The 17,984-nt window shown below is 40.2% G+C and overlaps 2 protein-coding genes across 5 annotated transcripts in view; one reads left to right on the forward strand and one right to left on the reverse strand.

Annotated features, from left to right (window-relative positions):
- The window catches only part of invs (inversin), a 243,103-nt gene extending 237,130 nt beyond the window's left edge, over positions 1-5,973 (forward strand). For both annotated transcript variants that reach the window (XM_059972498.1, XM_059972500.1), the window contains one exon: positions 2,899-5,973. In XM_059972498.1, coding sequence (XP_059828481.1) covers positions 2,899-3,014 — 116 coding nt within the window. In that variant the 3' untranslated portion in view covers positions 3,015-5,973. The remainder of the gene's footprint in view (positions 1-2,898) is intronic.
- Positions 5,974-6,162: 189 nt separating this feature from the next.
- Positions 6,163-17,984, reverse strand: part of tex10 (testis expressed 10) — a 73,608-nt gene continuing 61,786 nt past the window's right edge. For 2 of the 3 annotated variants that reach the window (XM_059972503.1, XM_059972504.1), the window contains exon 16: positions 6,164-6,884. In XM_059972503.1, the coding sequence (XP_059828486.1) occupies positions 6,789-6,884 (96 nt within the window). In that variant the 3' untranslated portion in view covers positions 6,164-6,788. Of the gene's footprint in view, positions 6,885-17,984 lie in introns of all 3 variants that reach the window. The other variant, XM_059972505.1, reaches the window with a different exon arrangement.

Here is a 17,984-nt window from a genome sequence, read left to right on the forward strand (position 1 = left end):
GTTGGGCCAGCAGACCTTTCCATCGAAAGCGTCTCCATATGATGCCTGCTTTACCTTGTTTTGTCGAATAAAGAAGCTGCTTTGTATCTACCAGTAATTTTCTCCGACGATTTCATTCAAACAACAACAGGCTGATGGGCAGGAAGCAAAGGGTGGGAATAAAGGGATCCTTTTCTGATTGGCTGCCAGTGACTAGTGGTGTTCAACATTTGGATGACAGAATTGATGGCAAGATTGCAGACGATATGAAGTTAGGTGGAGGGACGGACAGTGTTGAGGAAGCAGAGGCTACAGGAGGACCTAGATTGGGAGAATGGCAAAGGTGGCAGATGGAATACAATGTCGGAAACAGACTATTTTCTGAACGGGGAGAAAATTTTTAAAATGTGAGGTGCAAAGGGGTTTGGAGTCCTCTTGCAGGATTTACTAAAGGTTGATTTGCAGGTTGGATCAGGGTGAGGAAGGTGAAGAGGACTACAATATAAAAACAAGAATGTAATGCTGAGGCTGTGTAAGGCTCCGGTGAGCTCTGTGAGCAGTAATGGGCCCCTTATTTAAGAAAAGATGTGCTGACATCGGACAGCAATCAGAGGAGATTTGGGAGAACAATTCCGGGAATGAAAGTGTTATCATGAGTAACAATTGAAGGCTCTAGAATTCGCTAGAATTTAGTAGAATGAAGTGGGGGCGGGGGGGGGGGGGTCTCATTGAAATCTATTGGATGTTGTAAGGCCTAGATAGAGTGGATATGAAGAGGATGTTTGCTTTGGTGGGGGAGTCTAGGACCAGAATAGAGGATCCCTCAAAATAGAGGAACATTGATTTAGGAGGAATTTCTGTAGGTAGAAGGTGGTAAATCTGTGGAATTCATTGCCACATGTGGTTGTGGAGGCCAGATAACTGGGTGCATTTAAGGCAGAGGTTGATAGGTTCTTGATTAGTCAGGACATGAAAGGTTATGGGGAGAAAGCAGGAGAATGGCGTTAGTAGGGAAATGGATCAGCCAGGATGAATTGGCAGAGCAGATTTAATGGGCCGAATGGCCTTATTCTTCTCCTGTGTCTTATGGTAATCATCTTGGCAAGTAGGAATAAGAAGAATCCTGAAACTTTTAATTAAAAAAAATTAGAAGCAAGAGAGTAGTAAAGGAAGGAATAGGTTCTCCCCAGAGGGATATGAGCAAGCTCCTAAATGAATACTTATCATCAGTATTCACCAGGACATGGAGGCTAGAGAGTTAAAGTAAGCATACGGTCTGGAATATGCCTTTATCAGGAAGAAATAAGTATTAGAGATAATAGAGTACACTAATTAGATAAATCCCCAGAGTCAGATAGAATTCATCCCAAGATGCTGTAGGAAGCAAGAGAGGAAATTGCTGGGGCACTGATGGAGTTTTGCATCGTTGTTAGCCTCAGGTGAGGCAGCAGAGAACTGGAGAATAGTTTATGTTGTTCAAGTAGGCCAGTTGTGATAAGCCCGGAAACTACAAGCTAGCAAACCTCACATCAATTGGTGAGTTGTTTGTGAAGCCAAGACTGCTTAGGAGTCAGGCATAGTTTTGTGCAGGGAAGATCCTGTCTCCCAAATCTTGACTTTTTTAAGGAGCTTTTTGACTAGGAAAATAGATGAGGTTAGATGTGTTGTCATGAATTTGGCAAGCTTCTGAAAGGTCCCACATTATAGTTGGGGCCAAGGCTTGTTAGCAAACTAGATCCAAGATTGGCTGGGTGAAAGAGGGAGAGGTAATACAATTTACAATTACTTTATTGTCACCAAACAATTGATACTAGAGCGTATAATCATCACAGCGATCTTTGATTCTGTGTTCACGCTCTCTGAATTTGAACTTGAAATGCTATTGTAGCAATGGTGGCATTTCATGGAAACTGCTTAATATCATTAAAAGTTGAGAACACAATTAAGTGGGTGTTTTGCCAAATATATTCATGCTGATCAAGAAAAATCCTGATCCTACTTCTAATTTGATTACTGGTCCAAAAGGTTCTGATTGTTAGTCTGAAACAACATTTCCAGGTACTGAGTTCAAGAACACAACCCATCTTCCTCTGAGTAAGATTTCTGCATCTCCCTCTGCAATTAGGGACAAGCAACAATTTCTCTTGAGTGAAGTCAAGGCAGTTCCTTTAGATTATTCCATTGTCTTTGGATTAATATGTTGCTGCAATCTAAAAATAGCATAGCCATGATCCAAAATGCTCCATTTTTAAGCTGGCGATGAGAGCACTTATAACCCAGAATTCACAGTAATGCTGTTGTTGAACAGTCTATTTGCCAGTCTTAGAAAAATGAACACAAAAATTACTTGAAATTATTTCCAAGAATGAGTATTTTTTCCTTTTACCCAGTGAAACTTTTGGAAGAAAACATGCACACTGGGCACTGTACCAACCATTAGATGACACATTGTGGAATTCACACCCAGAAAACTGGTTCATCACAGGCTTTAGCCGATTGTATTAAGTGACATTCACCAGACAATGAGGTTTCATATTTATCACTGATAATAATCCTAAAGAACTCTTTTGATCAGACTTACCACTAGACTTAGATCAACAAAATAAAGTAGTGCAATTTTCTTCTTCTAAATGCATGCCCTCATAACAGTTTGTCACTGATTCTACTACATGACCCCAGGTAGTAAACAACAATCAGAATATCACAAAATGCAACATCTCAAAAAGTTATTCTTTAATAATTTAAGGTACCACTAAAGAGATGAGAGCAGAATACCAATCTTCCCATTGAGCAACAGCTGACACAAAACAAAAATCAGACAATTTTTGTACTTCCAGTGGCCAATACAAATAATGGAATATTTACAAAAGTTATGCTTAAAATGAACAGTCATGATTTAATTTTTTCTTTTATCTACAGTGAGTAACCTTCAAAATGTTCAGCTCCTGGGAAACACTGGAAATTCTAAACAGTTCTCTTACAACATGCGACCACACACATCAGGGATGACGCATAAAACTAGACCCAAAGAATAATGCAACAACACAGGACTGTATCGTTGGATATGGTGTGAGAATGTGCTCATCTCAGCCCCTTTGATTGTACGGGTACTCCTGGAGAAAAGTAGGGAAGAAGCAAGCATCCCTACACTTATACGTGGGCCTGCTGATTTAAAGAGCAAATTTGGGACACATTCTTAAGGATATTCCAGGATGAAAATCACTGAGTATACCAAAGGAGATTAAAACTCTTATGAGATCAGCTGGCTGAAACCACAGAAGCTGTGCGACAGAAAGCAGCCATTCACTCTATTGTGCCCGTTGTCAGCGATCTGAAAGATGGATGTACCTGTTTCCATCACTTTGCTCTTCTCCCATTCCATTTAAACATTTTCAGAGATGTGTCCGTGTATACAGACCATTCCAGAATACTTAACAATGTCCAAATACAAAAGTAATCTCACCAGCTCTTCTGTTCATTTGAAAATCTAGCTGCAGGTTCTTTAAGATATCAATTCAGTACCCAGTAGAAACAGGTTTCCTTATCTACCTCAAGATATTGCATGCCTATCTGGCCTTTAAGAGTCAATTTTCCTAGTCTCACAACTAAAGCTTCTCAACTCCAATTTTATCTTACAGCACCTGAAAAATGCCACAAGAGGCATTTACTAATACCTCTTTGTTTTTGTACTTTAATTGCTAGTTGTAAAACCAAAGATAGTAATCTTAAAAACTTTTCTAAGTTTTCAATAATTTAATCTGACCTCTTAACTTTTTAAACATTGTTGCTCATTAACTCCTTTGAAAGCTTTTTTCAGTTAATTTGTATTCTCCCGTCTTATAAAATATTTCACTTCAGGCTTGTTAAAACAGTTGCTTGATTACATAGCACAGAGAAAAGTCTTTTGGCCCATCTTATTCATGTAGGCTATCAAATACCTATTGATGATATTCCCATTTTCCTGCACATGGCTTGAAGCCATAATCTATATATGTTCTTCTGAATGTATTCTCAGATCAGAGCAATGTAGTACTCCTACTTAGCCAATGTAACTGCTTTCAAAACGTGCATCTGCGGATGTGGTATACAGCACTGTTAATACGGCACACTTGGGACTTCAGTGGTGGACTGATGATAAAGCAGGAAATGGCACCCTGGGAAGTGCACAGGACATGGGGCTAAGGCAAGTGTAAAGGAAGTGTGGGATTCAGCAGCCTACTGGGTATGAAAGGAGCATGAGAGATGGAGTTCCAGTGAGCACAGGAAGAAAGATTCTGGTGAGCTTAAAGGAAAGGTGGGAAACATCATGTGAGTCAGATAGCACATTATTGAGCCTTCTGAATAATTGGACAGCAGATGATCAGAGTTTTATTAATATATACAAATTATGTAGTTCTCATTTTGCAGACATGATAAATCTTGATTATTTCAGCTCTTTACTATAATCTACAATCAATCCTTCTGTTTTGGCCTTATCTCAAAACACTGATTCTTTCACTTCAAATATTAATGCTAAAAAAACTTCTTTATGGATGCAGTGTTTTCCATGTGAATGAAGTTTGCCATGTTGTGGACATTAAATGTTAATGCTTTGCTGATGCTGTCTGACCTCCTATTGATTTCTAATACCTTTTTTTCACTTTTCCAGTGTCTGATTTTTATTTTTTAAACCCTTTAATCAAGCTAGTTAACTTCTCATAATACTGTTCTATTGAGAACATGGGCACTGTCATATCTCGACAAAGAACTCTGATCAAGGTAGGTACTATGAACCTAAACTTCTCCTTTCAACATACTGTCTGCAGTTCTATGTTAATTATGGAACGTAATTATAAAGTGAGAATTTCAGGAATCCAGGTTCTGGGATCAAAAACCTTCTCTCATCTTTTTGTTGATCCCCTGTTCCAATTCCTACCTCTGTGAAAAGGCATCCATCTCCCTTCCTCAATCTGCATCGTGAGAATGATTTCAGACAGCCATCCATTTTCTTAATACTTCTGAGGTAACTTTGCACGAGCAATTATAGGCATTCCCTGCACATGGTCCTTTATATATTTAGTATTTTAATACTTAGTTTAATTATAGATCAACTGCAATCCAAAGCTGAACTCCCATTTAGCTCCTTTTTAGTTTTTTTAATTCTTAGGATGGATTTATTATTAATTAAAATGAATTTTACATAATAATAACTGCAGCATATAATGATAGAATTCTTATTCAGACCAGTTAGACAATCAATGTATTAGGTACTCAAGTCATATAAGGGCTCAGGCAAATTAAAGTTCCTAATAGTGAACAGTTAACATAAAAGGCAAAATAACATGTAGAATCTATAGTTGTTCTATATGCATCTCCATCGAGACTCATTCAATCTGCCTTTTCAGTGGAATTTATTTTTAAGTGACATATTTGAGACCATCCATAAATCGAAGCATTTTCTCTCAAAGTCATGAAACAGAAAAGAATTCCCAAGAATAATTATGAAATATTATTGATGACCTCTTAATAGCTCACCCTTCAGGTAGCCAAAGCACCTAGTGTTCAGTACGTCACCTCAAATGCCTTTTAACACCTGCTTCATTGAAGATAGACTGAATACTGTCAATAGCTTGAGCATGGAATACTACAAAATATAACTCCTTAAAATAACTGGGCTCAAAATTGTTATGGCTTTGGCACACACATTTATGCTCGATTCAACCTTTTTGTAAGTCAATTACAATCAGGCAAAAAAAAAACCTCTATGCTATATTCTTAAAATCTTATGTCTTTTGGTTTACATGTTTTTAAATGACAACAGAATAATCTGGAAATTTAAGCATACTTATCTAACTCTCATATAATTTGCAGTACAATATCAATATGGTTTTATTATGTTCTGGCAATTATGATAGAATGGATTGTTATTCCTATTGCATAAGATCTCCTGAACTCTTCATGTGCAAGCACCAACTATAAACAGTTTATTACACTACAAATGCATTTCACACACCTTACCTGACTTGTGCTCCATCTGTGCTTAACCATGTGAAGAAAACCATGTTATTATTCAGTTAAGCAAGGTTTTGAATCAGAAATGCCTCATATTACAGATGTTATTTTTGTAATTTTTATTAAATGTATATACATTTAAGTTTTTTATTCATATTGTTTATTAGTGTAACAAAATAAATGATTACAAACAAAAACTAACAAATCTCTGAACTGTAATTCCTTAATAGTTGGAAGGATACATAATTAAGGGTGATATTGAAAACTTTAGTTTAAAAAATGCTATGCAAGGTATAGAGTATTTTCATAACCATATTGTGTTTTGAAGACAAAATCCAATTTGAACAAAGCGTACAGCATTAGGCGTAGCTGTAGTTGGTTAAGAAATTTTAATAAAATGACACATACAAATTCATTTAAATCTTAAAGATTTTGACAGAATATAACCTTGGAAGGCTAAACATGAGATTCTGCAGATGTTGGAAACCCATCTGCAACCTTAAAAGGTTATTATTTTTAAACACAAATTCCCTGCAAATATGCTGAGTATATGCAAATTTCTAGGAAATTATACAACAAAATGAGGAGTATGTTACTCCTGATGCTTATTACATCATCCTCGACCACTACACATGTTTAAGTTCTTATCCTTAAGGATTTCATAACATATTTATTATGAGGAACAAGATTTTCAGCTTATTCTGAATATCTGTTAACTTTGTTCTCTAACTATGGAGATGTAGATCCCCCATACCCATATTTTGTTTTATGCACGCACTTCTTAAAGAGTTGGTATTAATTTTCCAGGATTTCATTCTTTAATAGGTCGCTGACAAACTGGGTGCAAGGCAGATTCTGAAGCAGTAATGGAGATCAGTTAACCACTGCTCTTGGAAATCATCAGTCTTGAAGTTCTGAGAAAATTAAAAAAAACAATTTCATGAAAAAATATTTAGTGACAAACAGATCCCAAAAATTTTCTTTTGGGTTTAAAGAAAATACAGTACCTTGCTATTATTTCACTATTATAGTATAAAATACTGAACACCTTTGCCTACCTTAAAGCAATAGAAGTCAAACCTTTAAAGTCTCTATCTTTTACCTGTATTCTAACTTCTGCAGGTCAATAAATTAAAACTAAACATATCTGACAATTGAACATTGACTTAAATTAAAATTTCAGATTATTAAATCTTTTCCAGTAAGATGGCAGCATACTTGCATGTAACGGTTTCTATGGGGTCAACCAAATGTGTTATTGTCTTTTTAAAAATGTATTCTTATGGATTTAAATGCAATTATCTTTGTCACTTTTCTTGTGACCCTGTTGGACACCGGTGGCGTGGAATGTTGCAAGTCCAGTTTATTGGCGAAAGGCAGGGACAGATGACATGAGAACGGAGTGACCTTGGTCATAGCAAGTACCAGGCCTAAAGCTGCAGTGTTGCCAGTTTGCAGCTGTCCAGGGCAAGGCGTTGGCGTCAGACACTCCACCAGAGGCAGAGTGGCATGGCGTCTATGCTGCACCCCAGTGTTTGCTCAGCAGAAGACAAGCAGTTTTGTGGGTGGCCTCCTCTTGTGCCAAGCTGAGGCTACCCTCTGGGTGGAGGAGCAATACCTTGTATTTCATCAGGGTACCCTACAACCTGATAATACGAATATTGATTTCTTCTTCCAGTTAACAAACTACCCCCCCCCCCCCCCCCAAACCTTTCACTTCTCATTTGCCTATTACTTCCCCCGGGTCCCCCTCCACTCTTCCCTTTCTCCTATCAGATTTTCTTCTCCTCCCATTGACTTTTCCCACCCACCTGACTTCGCCTATCACCTTCCAACTAGCCCCTTTCCCCTCCCCCACCTTTTTATTCAGCCATCTCCCCCTTCCTTTATAGTCCTGAAGAAGGGTCTCAGCCTGAAACATTCTTTCCATTGATACTGCCAGACCAGCTGAGTTCCCTCAGCATTTTGTGCAAGTTGCTTTGGATTTCTAGCATCTGTAGATTTTCATATGTTCAGTATTGTATTCAACTTCAGATGCCTGTAACATTCATAAACTCAGGGATTTGGACTATATCATCTTTGTGTTACTGTATTTTGCTAACTTATACATGCTTGGTATCTTATATGTGCCTTGTGATTGACTATTAAGTACTGTATTTTGCACCTTGGCCCTGGAAGAATGTTGTTTCATTTGGCTGTGTTCATGCATGGTTGAATGACAATTAAAACTTTAAGAACTTTACATTTGTTGCTTGTTTTTTTAATTGATCTTGAGCTAATTTAGTAGACTACAATACTGAAAAAGCAATAATCATTAGAATTCATATTCAGCAACTCAAAAGCATAATGGACCATGAGCAAAATTAGGATGATCTACAACATCACCAATGTAACTCTTCCTTAGTGAATATTTGGCAACTTAGCACATGTTGATCACTAATTTCAATGCCAGAACCCCAGCAAGGTGCCAATATCTCAGGAAAAGATGGGAGAACATTTGCAAGAAAGCTACACATTAGTTGACTGTGTTTACCATCAGGCGGTCAGAATGTATGCATCATTTGCTGAATCGTATATTGGTAGACAAATCAGTTTTTGATTTTTATTTCATTCTGTGTGCTCTACTCTGACCCATACATTTGAGTGGTCCCCTAGTGGGAAGTTACTTCCCACCATGCCAAACAAAGCAAACTGGAGCAGTAATGCATCACATTGCTAGGGTTACACAGCTAGATGTTACATTCAAGGAGCAGCTCCTGATACAAGGCAAAAAGAACACAATCTATTTGTCTGTCACCTGGCTAAAATGGAATTCAATCTGAAGGATTAAACAGCAGTACCCAGTTCACATGGATCAATGCCAGATATAGTATTTAACACATGAAAATTAACATTAATGTTCAATTATACATAAATATAACTTCAACTCCTTTAAACGCACAAAACTGAGTTCTCTAAATTCTGGTTCCAATGCCTTTGATTTCCCCATCCATCTTTTGTTTTCCCTCATCTCTGATTAATTGTGGGAATGCTAACCCCTCCTCTTTCCCCTCCCCCCCACTACTAGCTGCCCATCATCACCTTCCTCCCTCTGTTTACCCACCTCCTTCCCTTTATTTCTTGGTCTACTGTACTCTCCTATCAAATTCCTTCTTCCTTAATCCTTTGCCCCTTCCACCTATCACCTTACAGTTTCTCACATCATTCCCTGTTTTTTTCCAGCTCCCCCCCACCCTCCATCTCACATGAAATCACCTCTCACCCACCAGCTTGAGCTCCTCCCCCTACTCTTTCACTCTAGCTTCTCTTTTCTTCCTTTCCAGTCCTGGTAAAGGATCTCAGCCTAAAACGGAAACTGTTCAATTCCTTGACTGGCTGAGCTTTATCAGTATCTGTGTATGCTGCTCCAGACTTCCAGCACATGTCGTCTCTCTTATGTATGGATTTGACATGTGATTGTAAATTTTGGAAAAAACATTTTCAACTTTTAAATAGAAATTCCCAGTAAGCATCTTTGAGGAGATGAAGAAGATTTTGACAGTGGCTGTTATATACATGGACTTTAGAAAGATAAGATTAGCTTTATTTGTCACATGCATATTGAATCAAATAGTGAAACGTGTCACCACGTTTACAGTGCCAACATAGCATTCCCAAATTGACTAACCCTAAACCTGTACATCTTTGGACTGTGGGAGGAAACCGGAGCACCAAGAGGAAACCCATGCTATCACAGGGAGAACATACAGACAGCAATGGGAATTGAACCCCAATTGCTGGTGCTAAGCATTACCATAAGTCCTCAAGACAAAGGAGCAGAGCTAGGCAATTCCATGTGGCTGATTTATTATCCCTCTCAACCCTACTCTCCTGCCTTCTTGCTGTAACTTTTGACACCCTTTCTAATTAAAAAAACCTAACAACCTCAGCTTTAAATATATCCAATGACTTGGCCTCGACAGCCATCTGTGGCTATGAATTCTGCAGATTCACCACCATATGGATAAGAAATTCCTCATTTATGTTCTAAAAGGACATCCTTTTATTCTGAGGCTATGCCCTCTGGTCCTAGACTCCACCACTATGGGAAACATCCTCTCCACATCCATTCCATCTTGGCCTAATCAATATTAATCAGAGCAGAGCACCCCTCATTCTAATAAACTCCAGTGAGTACAGGCCCAGAGCCATCAAGCACTCCCCATACGGTAATCCTTTCATTCCTGAGATCACACTCGTGAATTGTCCTCTGCACCTTCTTCAATGCCAGTACCTTCTTGCATTTGTATTCTAGTCCTCTCAAAAAGAATGCTAACATTGAACCTGGCTTCTTTCGGTGTGTATATAGTTAGGAAAGAGGCTGAAGAAAAGGAACTACAAGGTGGTAATCTCTGGATTATTCCCAGTGTACTGCAGGTAGGAATGGAATGATAGCACAGATGAATGAATGGCTGAGAAGATGGTGCAGGGGCAGGGTTTCAAGTTCTTGAATCATTTGAACTTTTTCTGGGGAAGTGGTGACCTGAATGAGACAGATGGGGTTGCATGTGAACTGGAGGGGAACTAATATCCTGGCTGGGATGTTTGTTAGTTCTACTCAGGAGGGTTAAAATTAGTCGGTGAAGGACTAGACAGGAAGGTAGACATCAGGGAAAGCTTTGAAAATCAAAACAACAAGTATGGTAGGACAGACAGTTTAAAGTATGTGCATTTTAATGCTAAGAGTTATGACTAAAGGTGAAGAACTTAAGAGCATGGATCAGTACAGGCACCTACGATGTTGTGGCCATTACAGAGATTTACTTGGCAGGAATGGGTGATTAATTGTCCTGTGGGGGTGTGTGGCTTATTTTGCTGGTCAAAAGTCACTTCTGATGAGTCGATTGAGATTGACCAGTTGAAAAACTGCAGCTGCTCTTCCCATTGGTTGTCTTGCATACCACGACACCTCGGGGGTACGAAGAGTAGCACGTGTGAAAGGTTCACTCTGCCTCCCTTTGTCTCTGGATCCATCCGGAAGGTATCTCTTTTAACTAAGTGTCTGTTGAATATTTAGCTCTGTAAGTTGTGTAACTTGGGGGAACGTAAAAGTATGATTGGATTTTTTTACTGTTTGTAAATAAATGATTAATATACTTACTCACAGTCAGTGCTTTCTGCCACATTCACCAAACCCATGAACCTGCTTCAACATTATATTTTGGTGCTGCTCCAGCAGGGTTTGTTGTTTGAGCAGAAAATACATTGCTTTAAAAGGTTATTTAAAAAAGATGAGATGCTGATAAACATCAAATAATAACAAGTGAAGGCTATGGGAGTCTCGCTAACCTACTAATTGGTTATGGAATGCCAGTAGATTGGTCAGATCAGTTGGATTTTTCTAGGATTGAAATCAGACACCACATTGTGTCCATACCTAAAATGCTGGCTTTTCCCAGGAGAAAGATGCTTTCTGGTGGTTTGCAGCAATCATAAGACACCAGCACAAGATGTTTGTGGGTCTTAAGGCTGAGGTAGACCTAAATCAGCACTGTGTCATTATGAGAGAAGTGCTGCTGACAGCCCAGACACAGGCTGCAAAGTTAAAAGATAAGGATATAGAGATAGCTTGTCTATTAATGGAAGTACAGCAATTAGAACTTTATTGCGGCGGGTCAATGATCCTATGACGGGAGATGGGGATGTCTGGCTGGATGATGAAAGTGAGGAAGAGAGGGTAGCGTGGACTCCTAGGTTTATCCCTTGAAATGATCATCCTCTCCCCTGCGTACTCAAAACAGTACAGGCCAGGCCAGTGATCACGCAATCTCACACCTGCCATGGGGGCATTTAAAAGGAATAGTGCTGTCTTTAACAGCACCAGCTATTGGTAGTCCTGTAAGTATAGTGATTCTAACCATTATAAGGTTTGGACTATGTAGATGAGGTACAGAAGTTGGATAAGCAGCCAGGGAGTGGGTGACCCTGCATGTCCTGTAAGGAAATGTTTTGGCATTGCTTGAAGTTGGGGTCCCAGAGCAGCAGGTAAATAGGGTTCCCATCCCCACCCTCTATGCAATATGGAGGGAGTACTGCCAGGGGAAGCGAGAAAAGGCCCTTAATGGAGATGGGTCATTCTTCAAGCCTTCTCCCCAATAAGGGTTCTTTCTGTCCTCTGCCGGATTCCTTGTATTCCACTCAGGATTCCCTATATCTTGTGCTTGTGGCATTACAATGGGCTGTGTCTGACCTTCAGCAGTAGTGGGAATCTTGTAGTGGTTAATGCCCTTGTGCCTCATCTTCGCAGGGAGGGGGTCATTTGATCTGCATCCCACCTTCTTGTAAATAGTATGCATAATTTGAATGCAGAGAAATTTGTAAAGTGTGGCTCCATGTGGCAGTTTGTTTGTGTGTGAGGGTTTTGCCTTTAAGAGACTGTGTGTACGTGTTGGGCCTTGCCCAGTTGCTTTTTTCCCTTTATTTTTGTTCTTGGATAAGCATTTTTCTGTGGGAATTAACTGTCTGTTGTAAGTTTTGCAATTTTATGCAGTTATTAAAGAGGAGTACAAGCATGAGTTTTCTGTCTTGTATTCTTAATCTGTTAATTTTTTTTTGTGTGTTTTTAATCTGTTACTTGTTTCCCATGCAATTGGTTTTAGAGATAGCTCACATTTTACACTGGCCAAATTAAATTTGAGTTGATGGGATAGAAATTTGGGCAGCTTTATGCTGGATACGAGATGCCCACATTTCTGAGGGACATAAGCATTCGATGGGGGGGGGGGGGGGGAGAATGCAATTCTAGTAGTTTTTGTTGTTTGCGTTTTTGAAAACTGACAAATCAGGAGCAAATGCGTTTGTAATCTTTCTGCATTACAGAATGGCAAAGTGGCAGATGCTGACGTGGTGGGAGATACTATGATATATTCCTGGGGCTGGTGTTTGAATTTGCACACTGGACCAACAGGTCAGACTGCTGTATTTGATTGAGGACTCCTTACTAAATCATAGAAGGGATTTCACTAATATTGATCCCTTTTGATGACAAGGGCTATTGGGGGAAACTATCTGGTTTCTCCGGTTTTGGTGTTCTATTTTGGGAGAGCTGCGAGTCGTCTATTCCAGCCAACCTCAACAGAGTATGGTAGCAGCCTTAAGGGACTTGAGCCTTAATAGCCCCGGTGGAGTAAGTGCTTTAAGGGCTGATATTTCCCTATGTACCATTTGTTTAACTCCAAGGTTTCAATTGTAAAAGTAATTCTCCACCTGACACAGAAGGGAATGTTGGTGAAGACAGTATGATGAGCACAGGTCAAACCAGTCAAGCGAAATCCTGGAAACTATGAGTCTTGTGTCCGTTGTAAGGAAATTGCTGGAGAAAATTCTTAGGGATAGGATATATCAGCATTTGGAAACCCATGGCCTAATTAGGAAGAGCCAGCGTGGCTTTGTGTGGGGCAAGTCTCGTCTTACCAACTTGATTGAGTTCTTTGACAAGAACACAAGAGAGAGGTACAGCAGTGAAGGTTGTCCACACCTATTATAGTACGGCGTATGACAAAGTCCCTCAGGGGAGGCAACTCCAGAAGATTGGGATGCACGAGGTCCGCACATTAGACAGAGTAGTGGGTGAAGTGACTTATTCGAGATGGTGTTCAGTAATTAGTGGTGTTTCTCAGGAATCTGTGCTTTGACATCTGCTCTTTGTTATGTATATAAGTAACCTGGATGAAAATGTAGATGGGTGTTTATGGATGTAAAATAAAAGTTTGTGGATGATACCAAGAGTGGTAGAATTGTGGATAGTGAAGACTGGCAAAGAATAGAGTACAATATAGATCAGTGGCAGATACGGGCAGAGATGTGGCAGATGGAGTTTAACCCAGATAAATGTGAGTTGTTGCACCTTGGCAGGGCACATGCAAAGAAGACAGTACACTATTAAAGGCAAGACCCTTAACAGAGTTGATGAGCAGAGAGATCTTGGGGTCCAAGTTCACAGCTCCTTGAAAGTGGCTACACAGGTCAAAAGGTGGTTAATAAGGGTTATGGAATGGGTGCTTTTATTAGTTGAGGCATTGAGTTCAGAAGTCAAGAGGTTATGTTGTAACTTTATAGAACTCTGGTTAGGCTGCATCTGGAGTGTTGCATACAGTTCTGGTTGCCCACCTACAGGAAGGATGTTGAGGCTTTGAAGAGGGTGCAGATGTTTACCAGAATGCTGCCTGGCTTCGAGGGCATGAGATGTTCCACAAACATAAGGTGTTCTCTCTAGAGCAGCGGAGGCTGAGGGGAGATCTGATAGCAGTTTATAAGATTATCAGAGACATGGATAATGTAGACAGGGAGTATTTTTCCCAGGGTAGAAATGTCTAATACCAGAGCACATGCATTGAAGGTAAACAAAGGGGGAGTGAGGAGTTAAGTTTTCTTTTACTCCAAGTGTTGGATGTCTTTAATATGCTGCCTGGTATGGTGGTAAACACAAATACATTACAGGCTTTTAAGAGATGTTTACATAGGCACATAGGAATGTGAGGAAAATGGACATTGGGTAGGTAGGTAGGAGGGATTCGTTTTTGTGGTTTTTAAATTTACTTTTTTAGCTGGTTCAGCATAACACTGTGGGCTGAAGGGCCCATTCTTGTGCTATACAGTTCTATGTTCTATGTTCTTACCACAAGCTTAACCTGCAAATTAACCTTTGGGGAATCCTGTATGAGGACTCTCAAGATCCTTTGCACCTCTGATTTCTGAATTTGCTCCCCATTTAGAAAATAGTCTATGTCTTTATTCCTTCTGCAAAAGTGCATGACCATACACTTCCTTACACCATTTTCCATCTGCCATTTCTTTGCTCATTCTCCTAATCTGTCTAAGCCCTTCAGCAGACTCCCTACATCTTCAACTCTACCTGCAAATATCTTTGTATCATCCACAAACCTGTCAACAAAGTCATCAATTTAGACAGCCAAAACATTACCATATAATATGAAAATATTCCCATCACCGATACCTGTGGAACATCACTAGTTACTGGCAACCAACCAGAAAAGGCCCCCTTTATTCCCACTCTTTATCACTCGCTAGTCAACCAATCTTCTATCCATGTAAATATCTTTCCTGTAATACCATGGGCTCTTATCTTGTTCAGTAGCCTCACATGCAACACCTTGTCAAAAGGCCCTCACAAAATACAAGTAAACAACATCCACTGATTTTCCTTTGTCTCTCCTGCCTGTTACTACCTAAAAGAATTCCAAGAAAAAATTGTCAGATAAGATTTCTTTAACCCCTAAGGAAACAGGTGTTGGCGAGCTTTTTTGGCCATTACATCAACAAGGATGGACCACACTAATGGTGACGTTCACACCAAGGAACTTAGAAGTTCTCAACCTCAAAGTCATTAATGTAGATAGGAGCATGTGCACAATTCATTTTTCTAAAGTCAATGACCAATTCTTTTTGTTGTCATATCACCATGTCATAATTGGATAAGAGGGATACAGGGTGGTGGTGGTGGAGGAGTGGTGTTCTGCAGGGATCAGTGCTGGGTCCTCTATTGTTTGTGATAGATAGCACTCAGTGGCCACTTTATTAGGTACACCTGCTTGTTAATGCAAATATCTAATCAGCCAATCACGTGGGAGCAACTCAATACATAAAAGAATGCAATCATGGTAAATTGGTTTAGTTGTTGTTCAGACCAAACATCAGAATGGGGAAGAAATGAGATCTAAGTGACTTTGACCATGAAATGATTATTGGTGCCAGACAGGGTGGTTTGAACATAAGAGAAACTGCTGATCGATCTCCTGGGATTTTCACACATAACAGTCCCCAGACTTTACACAGAAAGATGCAAAATCAAAAATATGCAGTAAGCAGCAGTTTTCAGGGTGAAAATCCCCTGTTAATGAGAGAGCTCAGAGAAGAATAGCCAGGCTGGTTCAATCTGACAGGAAGGTGACAGTAACTCAAATAACCACACGTTACAACAGTGGTGCGCAGAAGAGCATCTTTGAACGTACAACTCACTGAAGTGGTTGGGCTGCAGCAGCAGAAAACCACAAACGTACACTCAGTGGCCACTTTATCAGATACAGGAGGTATCTAATAAAGTGGCTACTTAGTGAAAATGATTTGGACAAACACGATCAAGTTTATAAACAAAAAACTGGGGAGTTTTAGACAATGAGGAAAGATGTCAAAGGATGCTGCATGATATAGGTTAGTTGGAACCATGGGTGAAAAAAATGACAGATGGAATTTAATCTGTAAAAATGTGAGGTGTTGCATACTGGGAGCTCAGATGTAAGAGGAAAGTACCCAGTTAATGGCAGGATTTTTGGGATTTGATATACAATGATGCAAGTCTACAGCTCCATTAAAGTGGCAACACAAGTAGCTTACCTTCGTCAGCCAAGACATTCAGTAGAAGTGCAGGCCCTTCTACTTACCAAAAGAGTTCACTGCCATTGTGATTATTGCTTTTCATGTCCCTTCTTGTGCTAGTGCTGGGGAAGCACTGCAGCCGATTACAATAACTGATTACAATCCGCCCTCACGTCAATGACAGCAAAATCTCCCTTCCTGATAGACTGAAAGCTTTCTGCATACAATCTACCAACAGATGACAGCAAGGAAAACCACCCTCTCTTTTCCTGAGGAACAGGCATCCTGACTGACCGCAGCCGAGGTGAGGAGGACTCTAAACCCATGCAAAGCTGCAGTGCCAGACAACATACGTGGTCAGGAGCTGTGGGACTGTGTAACCCAGCTAACTTAAATCTTAATGGGCATCTTTAATATCTCTCTGAAACAGTCCATTGTCCCTGCAGGCTTCAAGGCAGCCACTATAATTTTGGTGCCCAAGAGAGCAACAGTAACTGGCTTAAGTGATTACTACCCAATGGCACTGACTTCAATAATCATGAAATGCTTTGAGCAGTCGGTAATGGGTCATATAAAATCCCAGCTCCAGCTAAATTGGACCCTTTCCAGTTTGCCTATCACTCAAACTGATCAACTGGTGATGCTTTAGCCTCAGCCCACCACGCCGTCCTGTTCCACTGAGAAAATGATGCTTAACACACCAGAATGTTGTTTATCAACTTCAGTTCAGCATTTAACATGATCATCCCTCAGAGGCTGGTGGGTAAACTGTCCTTATTGGGACTCAACACCCCTTTCTATAACTGGATCTTGGACTTCTTGATGGAAAGACCCCAGTCAGTCCAAGTCAAGCTCCATCATGCTGAGCACTGGTGCACTTTAGGGCTGTGTGCTCAGTCCACTGCTGTTCATTCTGCTGACTCACAACTGCACTGCCAGATTCAGCACAAACCCATCATCAAGTTCACTGATGATACCACAGTGGTTGGTTTCATCAGCAACAATGAGTCGGCATACAGAGAGGAGATGAAGATGCTCGCCAAAAAGTGTGAGAGCAGCACCTGAGTCTCAACATGGAGAAGACAAGAGACGACTGGATGTATCTCTACTCTGGCAGGGTTTGCAGGCCATTACTTCCTGCAAAGCAAAACCCAACATCATTTAAAGGCAGTGATGCTTCACTCCCTGATGAACTCAATGCCTTTTATGCAAGCTTTGAAAGAGAGAGTAAAACTGCAGCCATGGGGATCCCTGCAGCACCCAGTGATGCTATGATCTCAGTCTTGGAGACTGATGTCAGGCTGCCTTTCAAGAAGATGAACCCTCACAAGGCAATAGGCCCCAACAATGTACCTGGTAGGCCTCTGAAAACCAATGCAAACCAACTGGCAGGTGTGTTCAATGACACAATGTGTCTTTGTAGACACAGACTCTATCACTGCTACAGATTGAAGTCCTCAGCTGCTTCAAAAAGGCATTAATTGTACCAGTGCCCAAGAAGTGGAGGGTGAGCTGTTTTAATGACTGTCATCCAGTAACACTCATATCTGTGGTGATGACATGCTTTGAGAGGTTGGTTATGGATAGAATCAACTCCTGCCTAAGGAATGACCTGGACCCACTGCAATTTGCTTATCGCC

This window comes from Hypanus sabinus, chromosome 6 (genome assembly GCF_030144855.1).
Source record: "Hypanus sabinus isolate sHypSab1 chromosome 6, sHypSab1.hap1, whole genome shotgun sequence".
Taxonomy (NCBI): Eukaryota; Metazoa; Chordata; class Chondrichthyes; order Myliobatiformes; family Dasyatidae; genus Hypanus; species Hypanus sabinus.